This window comes from Aulonocara sp. 'chitande type north' Nkhata Bay, linkage group LG1, assembly GCF_057382095.1.
Source record: "Aulonocara sp. 'chitande type north' Nkhata Bay isolate Kocher_YH1m ecotype deep benthic linkage group LG1, A_spYH_male_GT1.1, whole genome shotgun sequence".
Taxonomy (NCBI): Eukaryota; Metazoa; Chordata; class Actinopteri; order Cichliformes; family Cichlidae; genus Aulonocara; species Aulonocara sp. 'chitande type north' Nkhata Bay.
This window is the reverse complement of record NC_141344.1, coordinates 11449569-11465205: the sequence shown is the minus strand read 5'-3', so window position 1 is coordinate 11465205 and position 15637 is coordinate 11449569. Positions and strand designations below refer to the sequence as shown.

General features: G+C 40.7%; 2 protein-coding genes across 7 annotated transcripts in view; one reads left to right on the top strand and one right to left on the bottom strand.

Annotated features, from left to right (window-relative positions):
- The first annotated feature begins 446 nt into the window (after positions 1-446).
- On the top strand, positions 447-7724 carry ubl7b (ubiquitin-like 7b (bone marrow stromal cell-derived)). Of its 2 annotated transcripts, none has more exons than XM_086269615.1 (11): positions 447-623; positions 822-1023; positions 1180-1299; positions 1393-1478; positions 4425-4509; positions 4598-4655; positions 4743-4876; positions 5047-5096; positions 5208-5384; positions 5560-5673; positions 5847-7724. In XM_086269615.1, exons 2-11 carry the CDS (start codon positions 849-851, stop codon positions 5985-5987), a joined length of 1140 nt encoding a protein of 379 aa, XP_086125741.1. In that variant the 5' UTR covers positions 447-623; positions 822-848; the 3' UTR covers positions 5988-7724. The 2 variants fall into 2 exon arrangements, with proteins under 2 accessions (XP_086125741.1, XP_086125660.1); XM_086269534.1 differs by having other exon boundaries at positions 447-634.
- A 3730-nt stretch (positions 7725-11454) lies between these two features.
- Positions 11455-15637, bottom strand: part of shf (Src homology 2 domain containing F) — a 93959-nt gene continuing 89776 nt past the window's right edge. For all 5 annotated transcript variants that reach the window (XM_086269209.1, XM_086269349.1, XM_086269151.1 and 2 more), the window contains one exon: positions 11455-15637. In XM_086269209.1, coding sequence (XP_086125335.1) covers positions 15451-15637 — 187 coding nt within the window. In that variant the 3' untranslated portion in view covers positions 11455-15450.

The following is a 15637-nucleotide window of genomic DNA, read 5'->3' as shown; positions in this document are numbered from 1 at the left end:
TATTAAGTGAATCCCTACTACAGCGATCAAGGTAGTTTTAAAAAAGTGGTTTACAAAAGGTTTATCAGTTGAGGGCTGGGGAATTTTGGACTGATTCCATCTTGGACAGGTAGGATATGAAAGTCATTCTATGTGGTGTTCCCACAGATGACGTGGGATAGAGATACTGATGTAACAGTCTGACCGAGAGCTAAGTTGGATTAGCATTTATTTTTCATTTGTGTGTGTGTGTGTGTGTGTGTGTGTGCGTGTGTGTGTGTGTGTGTGTGTGTGTGTATTAAAGAGTCATCACAAATATTCGAAAATATATCTATCTATGAATATCATAGAAAAGTGAAAACTCCTTCGTTTAGACAGTGGACGTAAACGCAACCTAGACACGTGACTAAAACCAGGAAGTGAATTCAGTGTCAACAAAAGGGTGAGTGTGCAGTTATTCGTATAGAGTTTTAGTTTTATTCTTAGTTCTGTAAGGCTCAGTTATTTAAAAAAAATGTTTTAAATCACCCAAACTAAACGGCATGAAAAGTTTAATTTAGAAAATTCGGCATGCTTCGTGAGCAAACGCTAGGCAGCTAACCGGGTCGAGTGGTAACGTGATTCATTACAACCTCGTAGAAAAGGTAATCGTCAGGTAATAGCGCATTTTGTCGTGAGTTCCTCCTGTGGATCATGGGTCTGAGGTTTATTTTGTGTCAAAAAGACCTGCCTTATCTTCACACTGAAGCAGAGTGAAGTGTAATATTATACTGTTAGCTAACAGTGTATATGTTGTGGTCTACCCCACTGTGTTAAGCTTGTGTTCTGTGGACTAATTGCAGGTGTGTAGGGTTATTAAACAGGAAGAGATGGCCTCGTCAGAATGGAATCTGTCTTTGAAGCTGGTTGATCAGCCCAAATCTACCTTCCACTTCCCGGAGATGATGCCAGGTGATGTTCCACCTGGAGGATACAGGGTCGCCACCCTGAAACAGCTTGTTGCAGCTCAGTTCCCAGACTCCATCCCAGACCCTGAACTAATAGGTACACCCAAAAACCTCCACTGTTAAACTTGGGTTGATATGAGACCTTGACATACAGCATGAAGTGCATGCTTATTGTTCATCATCCTTTAGCTGTCAGTGAAATCTGTGCATGTCTCTATGTGAAAATCTCACCACTCTTCTGTGTGTTTACCAGAGTTGGTCCACTGTGGACGCAAACTTAAAGATGACCTTACACTGGATGCCTGTGGGATTCAACCAGGATCTACCTTACACATCCTCAAAAAGACGTGGCCAGAGCCAGAGAGTAGTCCAGGTCTGTGTGTATGCATCATTTAAGCTTAAAACTGTGTTTAAGCTGTAAATGACATTGAACGTGTGAATCTGAATGTGTGTTTGTATTTTCCAGAGCCAGTAAACAGGGTAACTGCAGCAAGGGAGTTCAGGGTGTTTCATGCTGCTCTTCATTCTCTCAGCTCGGCCTACAGGGACTCGGTGAGTAGAGGAGAGGAAACACACTGACGGTAACTGAGCTGCTTAGGATTTCAGCTAATTTTTAGTGAGTGTTAAAAAGAACTTGATCCTTCATTCACTTCTTATGAGATTTCTCTCTCTCCACAACAACCATTTTGGCTAATATCTAAATTTTGTTTGAGGAAAAGAAGAATCAGAGATCTTTTGCTTGTTAGGCAAATGTGTAAACAAGCTGCTGTTTCAGCAAGGCGTGAATGCTGTTATGCACAGTATATTAGATTAGTTAATGACTTTTAAAATTAACATTGGTTTTCCAGTGTTAGTCCATGATGTGTTAACTCTATTTGAAGTAAAGTACCGGAATAAGAAACTCATTTCAGCACCTGCAACTGACGCATGCAGTAGAATGGGACCACTGAAGGTCACTTTGAGTCTCATGTCTTGTCCTGAAGCTATCATTAGCTTCTTTACTTTCTATCATTAGCTTCTTTACTTTCCAGAGCCCTGCCATTAGACAAGGTAGTTCATCTTTCAGAGAAAAGTACACAAGTGTTGACATTTTGTGTTTTTGAAAGACATTGTACTCTTCCATTAATGACAAGTATGCTTAAAACAGTTGGCCCTAAATATGAACCACTCAGCTGGAAATATTTTGTGGTGGTTTCACAGCTGCTTCTTGTGCTTTTTTTTTTTATTATTATTATTATTTTTACAGTGATTACATGCCTTGAACAGACAGAAGTGTAGTTCCAGAAAAGAAATGTTTTGTGTTGAGTTAAGGGAATAGTTATCAAGTGAAAACATGAATCAGCTGTAAGAATGGAAAAACAAAAATCATTCATAATTCATTGGCTTAGCTCTTTATTTTTCTTTTTTTTTTTTAGGCCATGTGGCTTCACAGCTTGCATAAAGTTATTTGACACAGGCACTAAATTTTATTTTTGTCATGCCTTAAACTAAAATAAATACATAAATAAGTAAACAAATAAGCGTTTGTCCTTGACCATGCTGGAATCTTCTCCACTGTCCTTTGGATGATGTCACATCTTTGTTCAGTGGTGTTTACCTCTGATTGCATCACCCTAGTTGCATGTCGGAGCTATGGATAAACAGACCCCAGGCCACTAGGAGCTGCTTTAAACATAAATGAGTTTAACTGTTGCAGCCTTTGCAGCATTCAATCTCAGCAACATTACAGCATGTTGGCTTAAAAAAAGATTGGACTAGGTGGATTCTACATAAACTGGTATAAATAAGTCACTGCTATTGATAGTGCACTATATGAACAAAACAAGTGTGCCACATATGCATTACAAGAGCTGCTTGGCCTTGGTCCACTGGAGCTCCAGGGGCACCTTATTCAATTATTAAATCTTTCCCCCATAAAGACAGCATTTGATGAACTCCCCGTACCCTTAATGATGAGTTTTCTGACACCCCAGAATAAATCTTTTTTTTTTTTTTTTTTTTTTTTAAGAGATGTTGTTTAACATCCATTGGAATTGTTTCTGGGTTTTTCCAAGCTGCACAGGCAGAGACCAAACCCAGTAATCTTGTTCTTTAAGCAGGCCTGACATATGGCAGAAGCCATTCACTTCAGAAAAACAAGTTCAACCGTTACTTATAGTGACCTTTAGAATAGAATAGAATAGAATAGAATAGAATTCAACTTTATTGTCATTGCACATGCACAGGTACAGGGCAACGAAATGCAGTTTGCATCCATCCAGAAGTGCTTTAGTGATATCCTTTCAGTCCTTTCAGGGAGTAAAGAGTTATGAAGTGTTTGCCCCAGTTCTTTGGTCCATATAGTGTAGCTCATAAAAGTCAGGTCAGATGATACAGTAGGTCCTGTAGATGTATATAATCAGACGTACTTGTTAGTTCACATGCTTTGGGTGCTGTGTTATGGCCCTCAAACATCATTGCTATCATCCTCAACTTGTCATTTACATTCTATATAATGTACTGTATTTGAACAACTAGTACTTGCCCATGCTACAGTATTGCTTGGCCTGTTTGTACTTTTTGGCATACTGATAGACTGCATTGCCACGAGAAAAGTGAAACAAAAAAAAATCAGGTTAATAGATGTTAACCTATAACATCTACAGTAGATTTAATAGATGTTGTTCCCAACAAGCTCATCTATAACTGGAAGGTTGCCGGTTCGATCCCCGGGCTCTCTGTCCTGGTTGTTGTGTCCTTGGGCAAGACACTTTACCCTACCCTACTGGTGTTGGCCAGAGGGGCCGATGGTGCGATATGGCAGCCTCGCTTCTGTCAGTCTGCCTCCACCAGTGTGTGAATTTGAGAGTGAATGAATAGTGGAATTGTAAAGCGCTTTGGGTGCCTTGAAAAGCGCCATATAAATGCAATCCATTATTATTATTATTATTATTATTATTGTTATTATTATTATTATTATTATTGTTGTAGTAGTAGTAGTAGTAGTATTATATGCTAAAAATGGGTAATTTTAGCCAATTGCTAACTGGTTGCTAGACATGTATAATTCAACTTTTGAGGCTATAAATGAGATGTTACTGGCATGAAAATAAAACAATAAGATGCTTTCATGTGGCTAAAAACAGGTTTTTTTTAGCTCATTGCTTGGTGGCTGCCAAGACACTTGATGACATAATATATCATGAATAATACTACAATTTAGTCATTTTAGTTTGCTAGTTGGTTGTTAGGCAACAGGATGATCTTATCATCTCTGATATCGATTATAAACTCGAGGGTCCTAAGATGCACCCTTGTGCCAAGTTTGGTTACTTAAACTCTTGATGGTCTCTGAGGAGTTTGCGATCAAAGAAACAAAGCTAACCCTAACAGAGAGGCAGAAGTTTCATATGTTATCGTAAGAAAACACTAGTAAATACCACAGCTGTTACTGTAACTGCTGCTACATCACCACTTCTTCTTCTGCTACTATATTTATTGTCTTTTCCCCTCTCATAGGTCTATAAAATGCTGACAAACAAAGAGTCTCTGGATCAGATTATTGTAGCCACACCTGGACTCAGGTCAGACCCAGTTGCTCTAGGTAAGGTCATTCTGAGTTTTATGAACATCTTTAAGCGGGTTTTGTTGTACCATGCAAATAGTAACAATTTCCTTAAATCCACACTCAGGAGTTCTCCAGGATAAAGATCTCTTTGTACAGTTTACAGACCCCAACATGTTGGATGGGTGAGTATGGCTTTCCTCTGATTTCAGCTCTGTTATGACGCATAATATTCATGTACAGTGCGGTGGATGGTTGTCTGTCTCTCATAGGTTAATCAGTTCACATCCGGCCCTTGTCAATGCCATCATCCTGGTCCTGCATTCTGTGGCAGGCAGTATGCCCGCTCAGTCCAGTGCCAGCTCTTCTCGCAATGTATCAGCCAGTTCATACAGCGATATGCCGGGTAAGCAATATAACTGAACTGAAGGAGGAGCATATCGATAAAGTAGTTCCAACTGCAAAATCATCTAAAATTCATTGTGCTGTTTCTTCCTTTTAATAATATTGTGCGTGTTTCTTTTAAGTGAATGTCCAGGTTATTAATCAGACAAAGCTTTTTGTGTTTTTTGGCAGGAGGCTTCATGTTTGAGGGCATGTCAGATGATGAGGATGAATTCCAGTCTGTAAGTCAATACAAAACTGCAAAGATCATGTATAGAAACACTGATGCCGTGTGATGTTTAATGTTGTTAATAGCCATAACGTCACTTGGTGTGCCTAAATATGTGTGACAGAGTAGCCCAGCAGGCCCCTCTAACAGAGGCGGAGTCTCTGCAGGAATGCGTCCAGTGTCCCTGAGCCATAGTGGAGCAACAGGACCGAGACCTATTACACAGAGTGAGCTGGCAACTGCACTGGCCCTTGCTAGCACTCCTGATAGCAGCGCTGTCACTCCGACAACGGCAAGCCAAGTGAGGGTTATTTCCATTTTGCGATAGATATTCAAAAACATGCTTAAATCTTTAAAATAGTACATTTATGCAAAATTTACTTAAGATTATAATGTTACACATTAAAAAAAATTACAAAAGCATTATTCCTAACACTCATTGCTTGCTTTTATTTCTCATCCTGTCTTTGATTAAGTCGGACCCCTCCAGTGGCATAGCCCCCATGCCAGCAGGGACACCAGTCAGTAACGATCTTTTCAGCCAAGCACTACAGCAAGCTCTGCAAGCCACCAACATGTCTGCTCTGCAGGTGAACTAACTGAATAAATCCCACATGTGTTCAGTTTATGGAGAAAATAATAATATAACTGCCATTTTCCTCAATGGGTATTGGCTTAGGTATGTAGTGCAGCTGCAAGCTTGTTTAGACAGGGCTATGTGTGGATAAAAGATTAGGCCTTGAACATGTTTTTGTTTTGCTAGGGCCGCTGGCAGTCCCAGATGCAGCAGCTCAGAGATATGGGGATTCAGGATGAGGAGCTGATGCTGAGGGCGCTACAGGCCACAGATGGTGACATCCAGGCTGCCCTCGAGCTCATATTTGCTGGAGGCCAAGGACTCTGAGCCCGTACCCCACGGACAGCCTTTTATAGATAAGAGAGCTTAAAAAAGCTGGTCACCCTGCTGCCCAGAAACAATAGAGCAAATTATGAGTGACAGTGTAAGGATTGCTTAACGTTTCCCAATAAAGAACAGAAGCAATTCAGCTCATCTCCACAGGCCATTTTGTTTCTTATTGATGAGACAAATCTTCTAATAAACTTGTTCATAATTACCATTCAAGCATTGTCCATGCCAGATTTATAGTTTGTTTGCAGTATTAAAACCTTAAAGAATACAACTCAAAGTTCATTTAAAAAGGTATTGGCTATATTTTCTTTACTACCATATATACCATCATTAATAGAATTAATTGACTCGTCAGGTTTAAATGTTGATTTAATTTTGTAATGACTAAAATTAACAATTTTTTATTTGGTTTCTTTTCTGCCTAATGACTTGAAGGTATGCACAGGCATATGGCCCATTGTAGATTTTTAACATTTCCCACACCTCTATAAAAGATCAGTTTTCAAGTTGTTGTTTCATATAAATGTGTTAAATAAAATCTTCTTTTATTTCAGCTCCAGAAGTTCCATTTAATGCACGTAACACTTATTCTGTATTTACATTATCCTGCCTGCATATGCAATTCCCCTTTGTGTACACTAGATGGCAATGCAGTAGTTTAGTACTGTGGAGAGTTGCCTGATTATCATCTTAGCACACTTGCTGCCCTTTACCCCCCCTATTAATTTAAAGTCTTGGGTTTGATCAGTTTTTTGCTGAACATTTCTTGGTAAATGGTTTGTGTTTGAAGTTGTGTGCCTTCATTTCCTTCAAAGGAGCACAATGCGCCTAGACAGACATCAGCATAAAAGAAAAAGTTGCACAGATAAGGTGAAAGCTTTATTAGCATTCTCTGATATTCCTGTGCTTGTTGGAGAATTGTTACATTAGTTAAGCCCCCTTTCCCCCCCAGCATTATTACAGACGGATACATTTGCTTTGTTTTGTTGTCTCCCGTTGGGGTATTCAAGGGGAGGACATATTGTTAAACCCCCCCCCCCTAAACACGCACACACATACACCCTTCCACCCCCTCTTCTTCTGCTACCTACCGTTCTCCATCTACAGTAATTGCCCTGCTTAGTTTTATTACGGCATCTGTGAATGTGACAGCTCAATCAGTGGATTGGCCTTTCATGAGCACAGCACCCAAACAGCGCTTTGTGTCTGTCTGTCCCCATTACCATTTTATATGCACGCACACCTGCGGGCAATTTCCACCTCCAACTGCCTCCAAGGGTATTTTAAAAATAAAGCATTTCTATTGTGCTGAAGGAAACTGTGTCACAGGTTCAAAAGAACAATGGTGAATAAAAGTGCCATTGCCTTTCTTGCATATTAAAAAGGAGACCGTTTCAGTCTTTCAGAAAGAATTGTTTAATTTGAAGCCAACAGAGTAGATGTGGCTTATTGGTGCTTGCTTTAGCTGCAGAATAAATTCAGTTCATATTATATATACTGGTGTTTTGAATGCATACTACTGTATCTAAAGCACAGCTTCCATACTATTCTGAACAGTTTACTGTGGCAAATGGCACTATGAGAAGTTGTCATGGAGATGCTCGATGGTGTGCGAAATGCTGCCACACATACAGTATGGAAAACATGTTATTACACACCATATTTAAGTCCCTTTTGTTGGCAGCTGTAGTATTGACTGTGTAATCCCTGAAATTATAAAACACTATTGAAACTGTTGGTACCTGTCGACTCTGTTTTCACCTTTCCATCTATATATATATATCTATCTATATATCTATATCTATATATCTATATCTATATATCTATATATCTATATCTATATATAGATATATAGATATAGATATATAGATATAGATATAGTAGGGGTGCAACAATACACAAAATTCACGGTTCGGTTCGATATTTTTTTGATACAAAAAAAATGTTCATGCCTTTTTAATTTGTCATTTATTAAATTTTCACGGCACATTCCGAACCACATCTCTGTGCGTTCATCATTTGTTTGAAGCCAGCTCACCTCCTGCAACTACTTTTCCGAGAATACGTGCTTCTTTTGTGGTTCGGACTCCTTCTGACATTTCTTTGGAGGTGGAGGAACATAACAGTAATTGCTTAAAGGAGCTTGCTTCTTCGACATCTTTAAGAGTTCTAAACAAATGTCTGTCCTCCTCCTGAAAATCTTATGTACGCAAACACGCATTGCAACTTCTGATCTTGTGCCCGTTTTTTATTTTGACAGCGAATGCGCACCTGCGGACCACTTATGTGCAGCCCTGGTTATTTCGCTTGTCATATTGCAGCCACAGAAATTCTTTTGTCCATGAAACCATAAAGCTGCACTTTCTTTTTGCCTTATCGTCTGATTTGTCATAACTTTTCCGTTTTGTGGTAAGCTTTTCTTTGGCTGTCACTTCTTCACCCCGACCTGTCTTATTTGTCTCAGCAGAATTAAAATATTGTGGCGAGCTCAGACAAGGAGGAGACGAAGGTGTCGTTTGGTCTTGCTTCCCGAGCTAGCCAGGGAGCACAGCCGTTTATTGACATCTGCAGAAGAACACTGCCGCTAGCTAACTGCTCAGCGCGGCAACAGCACAGCAACAACAACAACAACACACAGGGCTCCCTCTGACCCCGGAAGGACACACCGTCGCAGCGAGAGGGCGTCACCCGTCACTATAGCAACATAAACAAAACATAACTGTACAAACAGAACCCCGAACAGCCCTGACCCGCTACATAGCCCCCACCTAAGGGGTCAGTCGTCCCCGACGACCCCATTACCCCACACAAAGTCCTGCAAATGTCCAGGTGCCTTCTTTTGGCGCACCGGCTGGTCACGACCGGCGGGGGAAAAAACACTCGGGTCAGAACAACATGGGGTGCCACCATCATCCCACTTCTGACACCAATGTGGCGAGTTCAGACAAGGAGGAGACGGAGGTGTCGTTTGGTCTTGCTTCCCGTGAGCTAGCCAGGGAGAACACTACCGCTAGCTAACTGCTCAGCGAGGCAACAGCATAGCAACAACAACAACAACACAGAGGGCGCCCTCTGACCCCGGAAGGGCACACCGTCGCAGCGAGAGGGTGTCACCCGTCACTATAGCAACATAAACAAAACATAACTGTACAAACAGAACCCCGAACAGCCCTGACCCGCTACAATATATATCCTGCTGCTTTTACACACGCACTCACATAACGCTCAGCGATTCTCTGCGCGATCAACCTCTCACATGTTTAAGCTGCAGGAGATTTCACTTGTCATGTTTGCATAGTAAGCTAACGATTGATAAGACAACGTCAGAGGAATTGGTGCGCAAATTATCATCACTCACCAATCAGTGCTGTCGCTCTCTATACACAGTTCGCACGATTGCAAAGTGAAAGCAAAAAACAAGAGCAAATTCAAACGCGATTTCAATATGTCACATATTGGCAGTGGCTCACCGATGCCAATGACATAATTACCCAGCTACATTTCTGAAAGAATGCAAAAGCATTGACATATATTTTTCCTTCCTACGATAGCCCGACGGGCAGGGCAGACTGGAAAAATCGCTAGCCCCAGGACATGGGGCTAGCGACTTTGCGAGCCCTGTATCTGATTGAGGAATCACTCATCTTTGGAAAAGAGAGTTTATTACAGAGAAATGTCTCTTTCCAAAATAAAAGCTATACTATCCGCTTCTTCTGGGCTATATTCTCAGCAGCATATTAAACATATCAGGTCCCCATAAGAAGAATCATGTGCTAACGGCTGTCTAAATGACTGGGGTAAAGTTTGTAGCATGCGTGCTTGTTGTTTTTTTTCTGCTTCCACTTGTCTTTGCACTAGGATGATGTCGGTGTAAATGTGCAGTCATATTTGTTGTGTTCCCACTCGTTGACATGACATTAACGCCACAACACGGCAAATCTCCGTTAACGAGCTACCGAAGATCGCCCATGCATGGGGCTGGACAGCCAACACCTTAACGAGCTAACTGCGCTAACACACTAGCTCCCACCCATGTAATTGAGCATTGCGTGGCACATCCAACATACTGTTTTACTTTATTCCATGATGCGCTTACCTTCAGGGTCATATGTCACATGAAAACCAAAATAGTTCCAAACGCCAGATCTGAATGAGGGTGGGGGAGGTTCAATTTGCCATGTTGGAAGGAGAGCTTAACTTCTGTCTCGCTAGCTTGCCCTGCGCTCAGTGAATCTGCGTTCGACTACTCCGCTTAGGCTGCACTGTCGAGCGCAGATCCACTGAGCGCTCAACACAGACAGCATCGTCAGGAGGAAAGTTGATAAAATAAATTATATATATACATATATATACATATATATACATACATATATATATATACACATATACATATACATATATATACACATATATACACATATACACATATACATATATACATATACATATATACATACAGATATTTTTAAGACATGGACCAGAAATGGCTTAAACAGTTGGAAAAGGGTCCTTTTTAATGAATCAGGCCCTGAGCTTTGAAGCTGGCACAAATCTGCCCAATTATTCCCACAGTGACCTGGGATTCAGGTAATGAGCAAGGTTCTGGAGCGTGTCATTAAGGGCAATATATTAGGCCAATAGAAATCATCAATATCAGGCCTTTTGAAATGGTGTAAAAGCTTGTCTAATCAAGCAGCTTCACAGACAAGCAGAACATTACCAACACTATTCTCTAGATGAAATCCTCTGACGTGCTGTTGCAGGAGGATGGGATAGGGCTGGTATAATGGCTTCCATGCACTTTTGTTTTTCTGAAAGGAGGCAACTCACAAGTTATTAACATAAGGTCTGTTACCTGAGATTGCTTTCTGCCCATCGTGACTGAGCAGAATATGAAATGAGCTTCTGATAGACACGAGGCCATTTTATCCCCTTGTGGCCCATTCATTGCTTTCAAGCCATGCTTTTATTCGTTAGCCTTCTTTTGCGGCACACTTTTTGCCCACAAAAGGTTCTTTGATGCATTTCATCCAGGGTGCTTTAACCCTTCACGGAGCTTCTCTTAAGGAGAACAGAATTGAAGCAAAGAGAAGGGTAAATATTCTAGAAAAACTACTGAGGGGAGTTTCTGAGGGTACAAAGCTTTCTCCAACAATCCAAAGACACGCATTTCAGTTTAACTGGTGATTCTAAATTGGCTTTAGGCGTGGATGTGAGAGTGTGAGATTGTCTGTCTCTCTGTGTTAGCTCTGTGATGGACTGGCAACCTGTTGAGGGTTTTCCCCATCTCTCTCTGTGGCAGCTGGGATAAGCTCCAGTTCCCTTCATGAACCTAAGCTGCGTAAGTGGTTAAAAAAACTGAAAATGCAAAGTTCTGTTTTAATTGTCTCTTTTTGACCGAGGTTGTAAGTCAGATTAATTTGTGTTGGGTATGAGAAAATGAAGGAAAATGTAAACCGACAATGTTCACTGTCATTTTTTATTTTATAGTTCTGCTAAGAAATTGCTGAAAAAAAAGAAAATACACAGAACAATTTGATTTAAACTAACCTAAAGTTGTGGCTTTTGCATAGTTCACCGTTCCAATTACCTTCAACAGCTGGACTCAGTATATGATAGTGCCATGGTGAACTGTCTGGTTGAAAAGTAAAGAACTAACAGAAAACAGTGCAGCTTTTATCCATTTACAGGAAGTACATTTTTTAGAAAAGTTAAAAAACAAACAAACAAAAAACTTGTCACATTAAACAAATTAACGGCACTGATTTTTTTTCTTCTTTCTAGCAGTTGTTTCAGAAACCTTTACAGACCTATGAATAAAACCATCACCAGGGAAAATTAACAGTTGGCCAAGAAATGGCTGCTCAATCTGTCACTTGAGGTTTTTTCCAAATGCTAAAAAAAAATTATGTATTATTCACACTCTGTAAAATCTAGGATGGATGAGTACACCTTACATATAATTCTGATGTACAATAAAGGCCGAAAGATGTGATTAAAGGGAACCGGGAAACTAAATGTAGGAAACGCTGCCAATTAAACTTCAAAGGCAAGTCAAGATAATTGTACTGGAATGAAGAACAGAGTGAAAAATATATTACGAGACTGCAACAAAGTGGATCAATAAAGAACAACAAGGGTTTGCAGTACTGGCTTGATAATAGCTTCAGCATTCTGTCCTTGACTCAAACAATGGTCGCTCTTCACTGTTTATTGAAGGGCCTCACCATGGTAACTGGTCATGGCTGAGATTCTGAAAAGGGTCTTTTCCCCCCGCTTCTTTTACCAAATAATTACGAGTTTGCTTTATTGATCTGAGTCAGTGTAAAACAGGGACTGTCAAATCAAACCCAACTTTATTTTTGAAATGTATTTATTTTGTATTTATTTTGAACCTTGATGCCTCTATGTCCCCATACAATACATTCAATATATACATTTGGCCATGAGGGACTGTACAGAGATATGTTGAAGTAGTGCATACATACATGGCACGAAAATGTACACAAAGAAAACTCAAAGTTTCCACTTTACCACAGTCAAGTCTCAGGGCAAGTCTGTGGCTGATGGCTGCTTACACCAGTGCACACACATGCGCGCGCACACACACTCACTCATTCAACAAACACTGCTTCAAGCATGCACATTGTGTGTGTACGTACACCAACACACACAAGCTTTAAGACACTTCCGAGGGAGGAGAAGGGTTCTTTCAGGTTCTCATAAATAGATACACAAACGTAAAGAGAGCGTCTGCTGACTGCATCACCCTTTTTTCAAGAACACCCTCTCCTCTGTCTCCTTTATTCTTCTTCTACATCTTTCCATCTTCTTACTCTCCAAAGCTAAGGCCTCTCTCTAGACAGTGCTGCCATCATACGCAGGATCTTTCCTATAGTAGGGTAACACTCATCAGCAGCAGTAACTTAATAAAGAGCTACTTTCAACATTTGATCTCTTAAGTAGTGAACATTCGCAACATAAAGAATTCAACACACACACGGTTAATTTTAAATTTGCATTTCCTATTTGGATATCTTCTCTCGAGAAGCACATAGGTCCACTTCAACAATGCACTATTCCTCGATAAAGCTGCAGTGCCATGATGAGACACCCTCATGCGATAACAGCACCTGTCTCTTCACTTAATGCACCAGCAAAATATACCTCTAAATACATACCACATTCTGCAGTTTATTTTTTACTAATGCCACTCTAGTGATTAAATTTCTTCCTGGCAGACATCTTGTACCATCACATTTGTCATTAACATTTGTAGGAGGCACACACCTGACATTTTCCCTTCAATGACTGTAGTTTATAGTTGCATAGCACACAGCAGAGATAGTATTAAAGCCAAAAGTTAATTTGGCTTTATACAGAGTGGTCATGCTCACATAAGTCAGTTTCTAACTCTTAGTGTCTGTGCGACTACTGTTGGAAAACCGGCTTCTTCGGCTTATAATTTGCCAGTAACATTAGAAGCAAGCATGTCATTACTTTGAGTTGTTAAAATCCAATCAGCTTAATGAAAGAATACAGGAAGAAAGGGGGTAAAAACAACAACAAACAAATAAAAAAAAAAGAAAAAAGTCAGCCATAGGTGGGGGGGGTAGAGGTGACAATCTAAGAGGTTTGAGCTGTACCTGTCACCAGGGGCCAGCGGGGTTAAAAAAATAATAAGAAGAAGAAAACGACTGCAATTCTGAGTGTGTGCACACATTCTCATGTGCATACAAATACTGCACACACAGACCTGTTGGACACATGCATACTCACGCTTACACCTAGTATAGACATCTGGAGATTTTAATGAAAAGTGGAAGCATGACAGGTTGAAGGTAGGTGATTATCCGGTTTGGACACGCTGGACTGTAATCGATGTGTGTGCGGACGGGTACGCAATCGTCTCTCACACGAGGTTTGACAATCCTGTCGGACAGGAGACGCGGTGACTTGTGTCCCAGAGTGAGGCCACCGAGGCAAACTTGCACTTAGCAGAACTGGAAACAACAAAAATGCTGAAGCACCACAGCAAAAGAGGCTGGAGTAGTCCCATAAAACACGATCACGTTGGCACAGAACGATGAGGGTAGGGGTGGGGGGGAACGGGCCAATCACAAAGGAGTAACACATCAGTAATAATCACCCCAGAATAAATTACAGTCACAGAACAATTGTTAAAAGCAGAATTAGAAATCGACTGATCTAAGCGGACTGATTTGACCCATGCATTTTATAAGGCATTAACCAAACATTTCTTACGTTGCACAGTATTATAATAGTCACTATACATACAGTTGCTGATCTGAAAAAACAAAAAACTGCTTGTGTTTTCATTAAACAAATCTCAGATTAATTGTATAAAAAAAAAAAAAAAAAAAAAAAAGCATATTCCTAAAACTAATGATGCATTCTTTAAGGGAATTGGGAATGTCGAAGAGAGAGCAGATCAATGTCTGCAATCCCATTGTACCTATTGATCTGCACATGGGCGAATGAAATTGATTTTCTGAGGTAGACAATACAAGCATATTTCATTCTCCCGATGCAAAGCCATTCTAAGCAGGGGTAGTGGGGATAATTTGGTCCATTTGGACAGGCTCTGGTCTTTAGCCTCAGCCAAATGTACTGTGTCAGATGGGTTGACCCATCCATCATGCTCTCCTGCCTGTCTCAACACCACGGTACTTACATCGTCACTGGTGTGATACACCCACTCAATGATGGATAGCAGACAACATGCACTATGACAAGATAGAGAGATCAGTCTGCACAGCTCACAGGCTTGTTGTTTCCACGCAGCTGGGGACGCTCCATTCATACACAGCCAGTTTATTTAATATCCCGGCCACTGTATGAGGCACACGTGGACAATATCGTTCGACATGCATCATAAATGTTGCTTCCCTTACAGAGGTCTTATAATCTTCAAATCCCCTTTGCAATATGATTACAGTAGCAACAGAGCCTAACCGAATGAGACACTCAAACAAACATTTCAAATATAATCGTCATTTTGTGTACTCACAGGGTACAACAGTTTATGCTAAAAGGCAAATCCCAGTGACAAACGTTAAGTTGTACCTTTCTTTTTCTTTACGTCTTAAGTGCTATGGGTAATCAGCTCAACAGTCAGTGAAATGATGTTCTGTAGATAGTCAGTCTGATCTACTAAGCAGATGTCTATCATAAATAAAATAACATAACATAACATAAAATAAAATAATAAAAAACTTCTGCAAATCTGAGTCTGTATGTATGAGATAGTAAGCAGAGGGCCTTCAAACAGGTCTGGAATCTGTTGGCCAGTGAGGTGAGTCAAGATCAGCAGTTTAGGATGCCACTGTTCATCTTCCCGTGAGCCTAGTGGGCTCTTTCCAGAGGGACAGGAAACAGCGAGCCACAGGTTGGCCCAAAGTACTGCAAAGTAGATGCCTGCAAGAGACCTGGAGCACTATAGTGTCCTGATGGCTACAGGGTAGAGCAGGGACATATGTTCAGCACCTTTGATGGGCAGCTTGCGGCTGGAGTAGAAATGGATGATCTCAGGCACGCTGTCGAAAGGGCAGCTGTTCTGGCCCAGGATGTACTTGTTCTCCTTGGTCCGTGACAGCTTCATGTGCATGAAGCCCTGGCTACTC

Excerpts from the sequence above, each read along its gene's own strand:
- ubl7b (XM_086269615.1), top strand. The coding sequence starts at position 849 with ATGGCCTCGTCAGAATGGAATCTGTCTTTGAAGCTGGTTGATCAGCCC. Across the intron at positions 1,300-1,392 it reads AGAGCCAGAGAGTAGTCCAG|AGCCAGTAAACAGGGTAACT; the intron begins GTCTGTGTGTAT and ends TGTATTTTCCAG. Across the intron at positions 4,656-4,742 it reads GACCCCAACATGTTGGATGG|GTTAATCAGTTCACATCCGG; the intron begins GTGAGTATGGCT and ends TGTCTCTCATAG.